At 45.1% G+C, this 13,803-nt stretch overlaps 1 protein-coding gene and 1 long non-coding RNA gene across 2 annotated transcripts in view; both read left to right on the top strand.

Moving 5' to 3' along the window:
• The window catches only part of LOC110518089 (caveolae-associated protein 2), an 18,252-nt gene extending 6,149 nt beyond the window's left edge, over nt 1-12,103 (top strand). Inside the window, exons 3-5 of the mRNA XM_090239804.1 lie at nt 9,241-9,504; nt 9,712-9,873; nt 9,952-12,103. Coding sequence (XP_090095930.1) covers nt 9,241-9,504; nt 9,712-9,873; nt 9,952-10,389 — 864 coding nt within the window. The 3' untranslated portion in view covers nt 10,390-12,103. The remainder of the gene's footprint in view (nt 1-9,240; nt 9,505-9,711; nt 9,874-9,951) is intronic.
• Nucleotides 950-8,262, top strand: LOC149982208 (uncharacterized). The gene is made up of 2 exons (XR_016497003.1): nt 950-5,115; nt 5,172-8,262. It is a non-coding gene; the product is annotated as an uncharacterized LOC149982208 (long non-coding RNA).
• Nucleotides 12,104-13,803: the final 1,700 nt, after the last annotated feature.

Here is a 13,803-nt window from a genome sequence, read left to right as displayed (position 1 = left end):
CATAACACAACAAAACACACAGAGACACACAGAGTCACGTGATAGATGGACAATGTAAAGGAAACTGGGCCTGCTTTCGCTGTAGGCTATGTCTATCTCATTTCACTAACAGGAGTGAAGGAGTTTGGTTCAGGTTTGTAGACACTAACAGAAGTGAGGTGTGAGGGAGTTTGGTTCAGGTTTCTAGACACTAACAGAAGTGAGGAGTGAGGGAGTTTGGTTCAGGTTTGTAGACACGAACAGAAGTGAGGAGTGAGGGAGTTTGTGCCACATTCGGTCTTCAACAAGGTCCGGAGAGCCGCACTGAAAATGTGCTATATTTTCTCACTGTCAATTCTTTATTTGTTATTGTCCTCTAAACATAATTTTTGGAATTTTGATGCTCCCTGACTGTCCATCTTTAATTTAGGTGATTATCAGTGGTGATTATCAGTGGTGATTATCAGTGAGCTGGACACAGTCAATGAACTGCATGAATGTAGGTCCATTATCATTTCTACAGACCACTGGATGGGCCAGTCTAAGGGGCACCCAGCCCCATTCCTCTGGGTGTGGGCAAATACCAGAGGGGTGTGTGAAATAGTGGACAGTGTCTGTTCTAAAATCCATGAGGGAAATACTGTAACCTCATTAGTACATTTTACAAAACAAGTGTGTGTGTGTGTGTGTGTGTGTGTGTGTGTGTGTGTGTGTGTGTGTGTGTGTGTGTGTGTGTGTGTGTGTGTGTGCGTGTGTGTGTGTGTGTGTGTGTGAACAATGTGTTGAGGGGTCATTCCTAGGAGAGAGATGTGATTGGTTGAAACTGTGTGTGTGGTTACTAACCATGCAGAACGAGGAATGTGGTTTGCCCCATCAGTAGAGTTTCACAACTTCATCCCTCTCTCTCTCTCTCTCTCTCTCTCTCTCTCTCTCTCTCTCTCTCTCTCTCTCTCCCCTTCTCTCTCTCTCTCTCTCTCTCGCTCTCTCTCTCTCTCTCTCTCCCTCTCTTTCTGCCCCCCCCCCTCTCTCTCTCTCTCTCTCTGTAATAGAGTACATTATTATCACTATCTGCACATACAAAGCAGAGCTATGGACACACCCACACACAGAGAGATACAAAAGCTGTCATTGTGTTGGTCTCGTGACCTGGCTGATAGAGAGCTTGGCAGGACTCTCTCGCCCCCTCTCCCTTTCTCTGTCTGTCTTGATCTCTTTCTAAGTGTTAGTGGTAGTTCAAAGGCTAGTAGGATTGTTGACCACTATTCTCTCTCTACACTCGGAGATAAAAAGGTGCTATCTAAGAACTTAATAAAAATGTTCTTCAGCTCTCCCCATAGGAGAACACTTTGAATAACCCTTTTTGGTTCCAGGTAGAACCCTTTTGAGTTCCACGTAGAACCCTTTACACAGAGAGTTCTACATAGAACCCAAAATAGTTCTACCTGGAACCAAAAATAGTTATCCTATTGGGGACAGCCAAGGAACCCTTTTGGAACCTTTTCTTTAAAGAATGTACTTTCCATCTCTACTCCTCCTTCGCTCACATCTTTCTGGTACACACACACACACACACACACACACACACACACACACACACACACACACACACACACACACACACACACCAACCAATACTCAATCAATGTGTTGAGCATATAACAGCTGTTTTCTATCATCTGTGCTGAGGACCAGACACTGGAATGTGTGACAGATTAACGTGTGTAGGTGTGTGTGTCTCTGTGCTCAAAAAGTAACGTCTCTCCAGTCCATAGGCCCAGTCGTATTAATGTGATGGATCCATTACATTGGTAATAACACAAGGCAATAATATGCTGATACATATGACAACACACACACACACTCACCCTGCTTTAACACAAACACTGTTAGGTAGGCGGACATCTGGGCTCTCTCACTCCTCTTAACTAGGGGAGGAGGTACTGTACCTTGACTCTGACTGGTACAGTGAGGTAGCAGTAGCAGGCCTGTCATGCATGTGTTCACTGGAGGAACCACACCTTATAGGCAGCACAGGGAAACCTAGAGTAAAGCAAAACACTCTCTCTCTCTCTCTCCTACTCTCGAAATGTCTCTTGATGTAATTAGCATCTTGGTGGCAGCTGCATTGGCAAAATGAATGTCTGTGTTTCATTGGTATAACGTGTTTGGACTTGTAGGTGTAGGTGTTGACACATGTAACACAAGAATAACAGGTTTCCAACTGAAGTTAGCTAAATTACAGTGACAGAACTCTGATAATGCTAAGCTACTGTATGCTATTACTTAATATCATTCGCTTCTGTCAGACTGTTGAGTGATTGATCGGTTGTAGATATTGTTGATGGTGTGTGTATCTGGGAACTTGGGACATCTGAATCAGTGCATTCAAGAATACTGGGACTTCAAGGAAAATATGGTCATCCAACTTGGAATTCCAAGACTGAATCTCTGGGATCATCCGAGAGCTCCAACTTCTCTGACCTGAAGATCACTGACCGGTGTCTCCAGTGTCCTAGACTCTTACAGTAGCTATGGGAGCCAGCTAAAACACACAAGTTACAGCTAAAGGTAAGGCTAAGAGTAGCAGCTAAAGGCAGCTAAATGAAATGTAGCTAAGGAAAGCTAAATAAACTAAGGGTAGCAAAATTAAGCTAAGGGTTGCTAAATTAAGATGAGGGTAGCTAGGTAAAGCTAAGGGTAGCAACTAAATGAAGCTAAGGGTAGCAGCTAACTGCATCTGAGGGAAGCTAAATAAGCTAGAGGTAGCTAAATTAATCTAAAGGTAAGAGCTAAATGTAGCTGAATGAAGATAAATAAGCTAAGGGTAGCTAAATAAGCTAAGGGTAGCTAAATAAGCTAAGGGTAGATAAATAAGCTAAGGATAGCTAAATAAGCTAAGGGTAGCTAAATAAGCTAAGGGTAGCTAAAGAAAGCCAAAGGTACCATAACTAATGCTAGCCTAAAGGTGAATGCATTCCTCTGAGCCGAGTGGGACCTTTTTTGTTCATCAGGAAATTCCTTGGTGAGGGGGGAAGCAAGTTTGCGTGTGTGTGTGTGTGTGTGTGTGTGTGTGTGTGTGTGTGCGTGTGTGTGTGTGTATGCGTGTGTGTGTGTGAGTGTGTGTGTGTGTGTGTGTGTGTGTATGCGTGTGTGTGCGAGGACAAACTTACACCCACAGATATTATGGAACATTCTGAGTTGTAAACTTTCTATACACTGTATAGGCCTGGTATAAGAGAAGTGGGAGATATATACAGTACTGGAAACCTTTTCAGAGGAGAGTGAAGAGTCAATTCCATGACCATTACTCACTTCCGAAGCTAGACTTGTCCAGTCTGCGGAGTGTGTCAGAACTGTACTATTTTATTCGAGTATTAAATACACTGCCCTCAAACTTTATCTTGCAAAAACAGACGTTGCATTTCCTCCACAACTCCCTACTGCATTTTGCATGTGTGTGTGTGTGTGTGTGTGCGTGCGTGCGTGCGTGTGTGTGTGTGTGCGTGTGTGCGTGTGTGTGTGTGTGTGTGTGTGTATGCATGTGCATGGGTGCGTGCGTGCGTCCAGAGTAATTGTTGTTAAGGTCAAATGTGTAGAGAATAATACTTTGTTATCTGAGGTTGGGTTGTGGTGCCTGAGGAAGACAGATGTTCTCCAGGGTGTGTGTGTGTACGTACGTGTGCATGTGTCTCTCCTCTTCTCTCTCCCTTCTCACTTCTCCCTCCCTCTCTCCTCTTCTCTCTCCTCCTCTCTCCTTTCCCTCCCTCTCCTCTTCTCTCTTCTCCTCTTTCCTTTCCCTCCCTCTCTCCTCTTCTCTCTCCTCCTCTCTCCTTTCCCTCCCTCTCTCTCTTCTCTCTCCTCCCTTCCCTCTCCTTTCTCTCTCCTTTCCTTCTCTCTCCTTTCTCTCTCCTTCCTTCCCTCGCTCCCTTCCCTCCCTCCCTCCTCTTCTCTCTCCTCGTCTCAGGGTTTGGCCCATGTCCAGCATTTGGTGGAAACTCTGAGTGCTGCCTCGCCTTGGCTTCTTTCCCCTGTGTGCGTGCGTGTGTGCATCTGTGTGTGTGTTGCCTTGGCTTCCCTCCCCTGTGTGCGTGCGTGTGTGCGTCTGTGTGTGTGTTGCCTTGGCTTCCTTCCCCTCTTCTTCGACATTCCTTTGCCTTCATGATTGTTCCCAGCAACCGTGTGTGCCCTGCTTTAATGTAGAGCTACATGATATCTTTGTGATAAAGTTTCCAGCAGAACATCCCCCCCCCCCCCCCCCCACAGCCACAGTACCCGTATCATCACGGCTGGACTGTGTTTCCAGCAGAACATTCCCCCCCAGCCACAGTACCCGTATCATCACGGCTGGACTGTGTTTCCAGCCTGGGCCCAACAACACTGTGTGTGCATCCTTCCCGTGTGTGTGTGTGTGTGTGTGTGTGTGTGTGTGTGTGTGTGTGTGTGTGTGTGTGTGTGTGTGTGTGTGTGTGTGTGTGTGTGTGTGTGTGTGTGTGTGTGTGTGTGTGTGTGTGTGTGTGTGTGTGTTGCGTCGGCCATTTTGTGAAATGTCATTAGGAATGTAACAATGATTAGTGACTGTATGTAGATGGTATGTGTTCATGGTTTGGAAATAACGTTTACACAAATCCAATGATTCCATAAATCAAAAGGCCTATGTAGTTCCCCACCACCACACGTCATCACAGAAAGTTTTCAACGTTAATAGGCCTATGTAGTTCCCCACCACCACACGTCATCACAGAAGGTTTTCAACGTTAATAGGCCTATGTAGTTCCCCACCACCACACGTCACCACAGAAGGTTTTCAACGTTAATAGGCCTATGTAGTTCCCCACCACCACACGTCACCACAGAAGGTTTTCAACGTTAATAGGCCTATGTAGTTCCCCACCAACACACGTCACCACAGAAGGTTTTCAACGTTAATAGGCCTATGTAGTTCCCCACCACCACACGTCATCACAGAAGGTTTTCAACGTTAATAGGCCTATGTAGTTCCCCACCACCACACGTCACCACAGAAGGTTTTCAACGTTAATAGGCCTATGTAGTTCCCCACCAACACACGTCACCACAGAAGGTTTTCAACGTTAATAGGCCTATGTAGTTCCCCACCAACACACGTCACCACAGAAGGTTTTCAACGTTAATAGGCCTATGTAGTTCCCCACCACCACACGTCATTACAGAAGGTTTTCAACGTTAATAGGCCTATGTAGTTCCCCACCACCACACGTCACCACAGAAGGTTTTCAACGTTAATAGGCCTATGTAGTTCCCCACCACCACACGTCACCACAGAAGGTTTTCAACGTTAATAGGCCTATGTAGTTCCCCACCACCACACGTCACCACAGAAGGTTTTCAACGTTAATAGGCCTATGTAGTTCCCCACCACCACACGTCACCACAGAAGGTTTTCAACGTTAATAGGCCTATGTAGTTCCCCACCACCACACGTCACCACAGAACGTTTTCAACGTTAATAGGCCTATGTAGTTCCCCACCACCACACGTCACCACAGAAGGTTTTCAACGTTAATAGGCCTATGTAGTTCCCCACCAACACACGTCACCACAGAAGGTTTTCAACGTTAATAGGCCTATGTAGTTCCCCACCACCACACGTCACCACAGAAGGTTTTCAACGTTAATAGGCCTATGTAGTTCCCCACCACCACACGTCACCACAGAAGGTTTTCAACGTTAATAGGCCTATGTAGTTCCCCACCACCACACGTCACCACAGAAGGTTTTCAACGTTAATAGGCCTATGTAGTTCCCCACCACCACACGTCACCACAGAAGGTTTTCAACGTTAATAGGCCTATGTAGTTCCCCACCACCACACGTCACCACAGAAGGTTTTCAACGTTAATAGGCCTATGTAGTTCCCCACCACCACACGTCACCACAGAAGGTTTTCAACGTTAATAGGCCGATGTAGTTCCCCACCACCACACGTCACCACAGAAGGTTTTCAACGTTAATAGGCCGATGTAGTTCCCCACCACCACACGTCACCACAGAAGGTTTTCAACGTTAATAGGCCTATGTAGTTCCCCACCACCACACGTCATCACAGAAGGTTTTCAACGTTAATAGGCCTATGTAGTTCCCCACCACCACACGTCACCACAGAACGTTTTCAACGTTAATAGGCCGATGTAGTTCCCCACCACCACACGTCACCACAGAAGGTTTTCAACGTTAATAGGCCTATGTAGTTCCCCACCACCACACGTCACCACAGAAGGTTTTCAACGTTAATAGGCCTATGTAGTTCCCCACCACCACACGTCACCACAGAAGGTTTTCAACGTTAATAGGCCTATGTAGTTCCCCACCACCACACGTCACCACAGAAGGTTTTCAACGTTAATAGGCCTATGTAGTTCCCCACCAACACACGTCACCACAGAAGGTTTTCAACGTTAATAGGCCTATGTAGTTCCCCACCACCACACGTCATCACAGAAGGTTTTCAACGTTAATAGGCCTATGTAGTTCCCCACCACCACACGTCACCACAGAAGGTTTTCAACGTTAATAGGCCTATGTAGTTCCCCACCACCACACGTCACCACAGAAGGTTTTCAACGTTAATAGGCCTATGTAGTTCCCCACCACCACACGTCACCACAGAAGGTTTTCAACGTTAATAGGCCTATGTAGTTCCCCACCACCACACGTCACCACAGAAGGTTTTCAACGTTAATAGGCCTATGTAGTTCCCCACCACCACACGTCACCACAGAAGGTTTTCAACGTTAATAGGCCGATGTAGTTCCCCACCACCACACGTCACCACAGAAGGTTTTCAACGTTAATAGGCCGATGTAGTTCCCCACCACCACACGTCACCACAGAAGGTTTTCAACGTTAATAGGCCTATGTAGTTCCCCACCACCACACGTCATCACAGAAGGTTTTCAACGTTAATAGGCCTATGTAGTTCCCCACCACCACACGTCACCACAGAACGTTTTCAACGTTAATAGGCCGATGTAGTTCCCCACCACCACACGTCACCACAGAAGGTTTTCAACGTTAATAGGCCTATGTAGTTCCCCACCACCACACGTCACCACAGAAGGTTTTCAACGTTAATAGGCCTATGTAGTTCCCCACCACCACACGTCACCACAGAAGGTTTTCAACGTTAATAGGCCTATGTAGTTCCCCACCACCACACGTCACCACAGAAGGTTTTCAACGTTAATAGGCCTATGTAGTTCCCCACCACCACACGTCACCACAGAAGGTTTTCAACGTTAATAGGCCTATGTAGTTCCCCACCACCACACGTCACCACAGAAGGTTTTCAACGTGAATAGGCCTATGTAGTTCCCCACCACCACACGTCACCACAGAAGGTTTTCAACGTTAATAGGCCTATGTAGTTCCCCACCACCACACGTCACCACAGAAGGTTTTCAACGTTAATAGGCCTATGTAGTTCCCCACCACCACACGTCACCACAGAAGGTTTTCAACGTTAATAGGCCTATGTAGTTCCCCACCACCACACGTCACCACAGAAGGTTTTCAACGTTAATAGGCCTATGTAGTTCCCCACCACCACACGTCACCACAGAAGGTTTTCAACGTTAATAGGCCTATGTAGTTCCCCACCACCACACGTCACCACAGAAGGTTTTCAACGTTAATAGGCCTATGTAGTTCCCCACCACCACACGTCACCACAGAAGGTTTTCAACGTTAATAGGCCTATGTAGTTCCCCACCACCACACGTCACCACAGAAGGTTTTCAACGTTAATAGGCCTATGTAGTTCCCCACCACCACACGCCACCACAGAAGGTTTTCAACGTTAATAGGCCTATGTAGTTCCCCACCACCACACGTCACCACAGAAGGTTTTCAACGTTAATAGGCCTATGTAGTTCCCCACCACCACACGTCACCACAGAAGGTTTTCAACGTTAATAGGCCTATGTAGTTCCCCACCACCACACGTCACCACAGAAGGTTTTCAACGTTAATAGGCCTATGTAGTTCCCCACCACCACACGTCACCACAGAAGGTTTTCAACGTTGTCATACATCAGAAGCAGTCCAGAGTAAAGAGTCTTCAGAATGCCAGCTACTGTATATATCTTTAACCGAAAGATCGCTGGTTCGAATCCCTGAGCTGACTCAGTGAAAAATCTGTAGATGTGCCCTTCAGCAAAACACTTAACCCTAATTGCTCCTGTAAGTCGCTCTAGCTGGAATGACAACAGTTTTAAAATGAAAAATCTCCTGGCCTCAATCCCAAAAGAATGGGAAAAAACTTAACAAGCGGAACTTTCCCTTTAAGATACCACTTAACCACTTACTCAGTCTTACAGGCTTGATAATATTGGCGTTTGGTGGAAACTAATAAGTAGTGTAAAAAAAATCACAAGGTTCTGTTATGGCTCAAAATGGCCAGAAACAAAGAACGTTCTTCTGAAACTCGTCAGTCTATTCTTGTTCTGAGAAATGAAGGCTATTCAATGCGAGAAATTGCCAAGAAACTGAAGATCTCTTTCAACACTGTGTACTACTCCCTTCACAGAACAGCGCAAACTGGCCCTAACCAGAATAGAAAGAGATGTGGGAGGCCCCGGTGCACAACTGAGCAAGAGGACAAGTACATTAGAGTGTCTAGTTTGAGAAACAGATGCAACACAAGTGCTCAACTGGCAGCTTCATTAAATAATACCCGCAAAACACTAGTCTCAACTGCTGGCCTTCTAGGCAGAGTTGCAACGAAAAAGACATATCTCAGTCTGGCCAATAAAAATAAAATATTAAGATGGGCAAAAGAACACAGACACTGGACAGAGGAACTCTGATTAGAAGGCCAGCATCCCAGAGTCGCCTCTTCACTGTTGACATTGAGACTGGTGTTTTGCGGGTACTATTTAGCGAAGCTGCCACTCATCACAAGTTCTATTCTGGTGTTACCATGACAACTCACCCGTTAGTTTGGAGTGTTAGCGATGCAAGGACATTTCTAAGTGACCCCGAACCTTTGAATGGTATTATAAATGTGACACACTCCTAAACTATTAGCTATTAATAAAGATAATTAAAGATAGCAACACACCACATCTGTTTTGAATGATGAACGTACTGTTCATGAGTTCCTTTCTCTAACTTCTTATCATACACTTTCCTTTTTACACCTTCTCATTCTCTTTCTCTCCTTCCCTACTCGTCTACCTTCCTCCCTCTTCTCCTTCTCCCTCCCTCTTCCCTCTCTCTCTGTAGGAGGAGAATGAAATCCCAACCAGTGTGTTTGTCAAGGATACTGTTCCTTTCCCCCGTGAAGCTGAGGAGGGGGAGGAGCCCACCGCCGTCATCGACGCCAACCGCTCCACGGAGGAGGGGCTTCACACCATTGACCTATCCTCGGACGAGGACGTAGGGCTGGAGGCGGACCTGGACGAGGTGGGAGATGACGTATACGAGATGGCCGGAGAGCACACAGACAAATCCCGCACGGATAAGTTTAAACGCTCTAGTCTAAAGAAGGTGAGTGATGTAGAAAACCGGCATTAGGGGTCAAAGTCTATGGGTGAGAGGTTAGGGGTCAAGGTCATGTTCTGTGGCCGTGTGGCGTTTTCAATGCTGACTATTGATGTATTGCAGAGCTTAAGATCAGGGGTCGGAGGTTAGGGGTAAGGGTTAGGAGATTTCCTGCTATGTACTGACTGCATGGTATTGCACAATGTATTGCAGGTGGACAGTCTGAAGAGGGCCTTCTCCAAAGCGAATATAGAGAAGAAGATGAACAAGATTGTGTCACAGGAGAAACGAGAGAAGATGAAGAAGAGCCTGACACCCAACCACCCAAAGAGTTCCTCCTTCAAAGTGTCCCCTCTCACGTTCAGCATCAAGAAGGTCAGTACACACGCACACACACACAAACACTCACACTGTTGTGGATTCATCTGACATGACTACATCCTGCTGTAACAGAATCGTAAGTCTGAGGGCCAACCTGAAGCTGAAGCAGAGGTGGAGGCCTCATCCCAGACCGGGGTCTCGCCTACTGCCGTGGCCTCCATTGAGATCTCCCCGCTGGCCAGCCCTGATGAGGAGGTCCTCTTCACCGAGGTGCACTCCCAACTGGCTCCAGGGCTGGAGGAGTCCAAGGCTGAGGCTTTGGAGATGGAAGAGGTGGCTGTCAGTGAAGTTCCAGAATCTGACGAAATTCCAGAATCCAACGGTTTTTCTGATTCCAAACCGTTCCTAGAATCCGACGTTCCTGAGGCGGATGTGGATCTGTCGGTTATGACGGAGGGAGTGAGGGAGGAGTACACTCTCTCTGCCACGCTCCCGCATGATGCCTTCCACTCTATCTCGCCCTTCGATGAGGAAGACAGGGAGGAGAAAGTGCAGAGGGAGAAAGAGTAGAAGGAAGGAGAGAAAGAGTAGGAGAAGGAAGGAGAGAAAAAGCAGAAGGAAGGAGAGAAGAAAGTGTAGAAAGAGGTGGAGGAGAAGGAAGAGGAGTAGGAGAAGGAGGGGAGACTTGTGGAAGAGGAGGCCCAGCTGTCAAAGTCCCCTAAAACACACACACACAAAATAAATACACATATACCTATTCCCTAAAATACTTCCCCATTCCCACTCCCACACTCTGCCCATCATCCTCTAAAAAACTCAGACAGACCCTCTGTTCAAAAACACACACCCACACACACACAATTACAGTTCATGTCTGTGTGTCTTCCTGTATGTCATTGTGTGCAATCTATGTGCTTGCATGTGTGTGTCTGTGTGTGTGTGCGTGCGTGTGTGTGTGTGCGTGCGTGCGTGCGTGCGTGTGTGTGTGTGTGTGTGTGTGTGTGTGTGTGTGTGTGTGTGTGTGTGTGTGTGTGTGTGTGTGTGTGTGTGTGTGTGCGTGTGTCAGGGGCAGATGTCTGTTTCACATGTGAAAAAGGATGATGAAGTTGTTAAAAAGGTATAATTATCTTCTTATGCTACTGCTTAAAGTCTAAACCTAAACATATATTTGTGTATGTAAGATGATAACTTTGTTTGACCTAATAGATACAATTCAAGCCAATCAGTACAATACTTGTCACAATACTAGTTACAGATAACGTGATCTAACCAAAGATTGGCGATACTGTCTTCCATCTTGATTCTGGGAAACAGTTATTTTAGAAATGCTTCTATCCAATGGCAGGTGGTTCTATAAAAAACACTGAAAACTCAGATAGTAAATCCATGTTTCGTACCACGCAAGGAGGATCCTCGCCATCTTAGCTACATCTAGAATTTCCCAGCATCTTCAACAGAACTAGTCATTTCTATGCGAAGCGGCCACGGCCAGACAGTGTGTCACGTTAAAACAAAGCTCTACACACATTGATACAAAACATGGATTTCCTATCTTTCTGAGGTTTCTCTGCTGTTTATAGAACCACCTGCCACTGGACATGGACATTTATAAGATAACTGCTTTCCAGAATTGAGAACAAAGAGCGTATCGCCAATACCAGGTTAATTGAAGAATCTATAGCAGCGTTTTGTATCGGCAAATCTGTAACTCCCAGTAATGGATACCAAAACTCTTTGGTTATATCACATTATCTGGTGTACAATCTGTAGCTATCATCATTTATGCTCGAATCCTCGAATATCTTAGTACTGTATCATCTCTCAGTGAATGTATAGAAAACATAGAGAGATATAGCATGGCAACAGTTGATAATAAAACATTATAAGGCTTCATACCACAGGGTCGTGGCACCTCCATTGGGGAGGACGGCCTCCTGGTAATGGCTGGAGCAGAATAAGTGGATTAGTATCAAATCCATCAATGCCATTCCGTTCACTCCGTTCCAGCCTTTACAATGAGTCGTCCTCCCCTCAGCAGCCTCCCCTGGTTCATACATAATGTACAACAGGTAATATCGCATTATTGTATATCTGTCGGCTTCAAGTAAAGTGTTAGTGAAGTAGTCTATGTCGTCTTCTCTTAATCCACTGGTGCCAAAGAAACTCCTCTTCAATATATCGTCCAGATTGTTAAAACTGTGATTGTCATGTTTCTTGCTCTTATATAAAAAAAGAAGCTATCTCCAGAATCCTTAGAATTCTAAATAAAAACATTGAAACTGTCCTCCTCCTCTCTCTTTATTTCCTCCTGTTGGGGATTTGTTGATTTGGATTAGACTAGATTATAGACATATAGATTATAAATTAGACAGCTATTGGTTGTCCTGTTCATTACAGCCACAGTGCGTAATATTTCCAGTAAGTTCAAGTAGTAAAATACACACCTTGAATTTGAGCCACATGATCGAGTGCTATTTGCATGTGAAAATGTGCTCCAGGCTCAAGGCCTACCTTCCACTCTGATGGTGTGATGGAACATTTTATGTTTGTGCTTTTCTAATAACCAATTTCTGTGTTCGGTTTGTGCTTTTCTAGTAAGCAGTTTATGTGTTCATGCAAGTGACTGAATCCTCATTATCAGTATCTGCAATTTGGCAGTACGCCCTGAACCTTGTTTTGAGAACAAAAGAATATCTCAGTTTCAAGGTTTCAGCTTGGAGAGAAGAAGCCTCATGAGGTATTGGTCTGTCACATACATGAACCAAATGTTAATGATTAATTAATTATGATTGATAAGCAAAGTCATGCCTATGTAATGTGTCTGTAAGCAGTACTGATTTCTCGAACTCTCTCTCTCTCTCTGTGTGTGTGTGTGTGTGTGTGTGTGTGTGTGTGTGTGTGTGTGTGTGTGTGTGTGTAAAAAACATGTTGACTCATCCTACTTTTAAAGAAACACCAATGCCGTCCTCCTCTCTTCCATGTTGTTGAAATGTTTTTTGACTCTGTCATTCAGTACACAATTGTAGTTTTTGTTGTCCAAGACTACCTGGCTAAAATGCTAGCTTGCTAGCCTAACTTCCATTCATAGGCAACAATTAGGCAGCTAGTTAACATTAGCCTACTACAGCTAGGTACGTACTAAACTTCCATTCTCTCAGGCCAGAGGCACAATGTATGAATTTATTGTTGGATCAGAATCGCTGTTATATTCATTGGGCTGTACGGAGAAATTAATAAAACTATGTGTCCTAATCCCTATCTCCATTCATGGATAATCTACAGAAGGGCCTATTTTAGCTAGCTAGCTAGCCACTGGAGGACAACAAAATAATGAGATGCAACAATTACATTTTTTTGCAGTCAATGACATTTGACTTGATGTGATGTGATTGGTGTGAAGCCAAATCCTAACTGGCTTCCCTTGACACTTTTTTTTGGTGAGCCAGGACCATTCACAGTTGAGGCCAAATGCTTGCTGGCTTCATTTACATTCAATGCTACAGGCGGCAACAATATCCTACTCTTTTTGACCAGACAGCATCAGATATATGGGCTAGACATATATTACACTGTTTTCGTCACTCTGATGTTTTCTCCAGTGAAATACATTCAGCCTCTTGCGAACTGAAGGAAAATTATGAAAGACAGAAAGACAAAATACACATTATTTTTTAAGTTTTTTTTTTTGGTACATTTTTGGGGAAGCCTGGCTTCTATTGGCATCCATTAATACACCCCACTGGTGCTGGGTTAATGTCGCTACAGTATTTTGGTATTTTTGGAGGTCAATCACGTGATGATGTAGGAGATCAACATGGCTGCACCCTGCTCCTATAGCCTTTCACAGTGTACTCCTAAACAAACTTTACAAACATTGGAGTTGTACATTGAGTGTTTCAACAGACTGCACAATGCAAATCTTAAACGTATTTGAGGTCCACTTCATTTGGCTTACAGCAGTTGTCACCAACCTTTTCTGAGTCA

The sequence above is a fragment of the Oncorhynchus mykiss genome, chromosome 7, assembly GCF_057628025.1.
Source record: "Oncorhynchus mykiss isolate SJ-2025 chromosome 7, ASM5762802v1, whole genome shotgun sequence".
Classification (NCBI taxonomy): Eukaryota; Metazoa; Chordata; class Actinopteri; order Salmoniformes; family Salmonidae; genus Oncorhynchus; species Oncorhynchus mykiss.
This window is presented reverse-complemented; position numbering and strand designations above follow the sequence as displayed.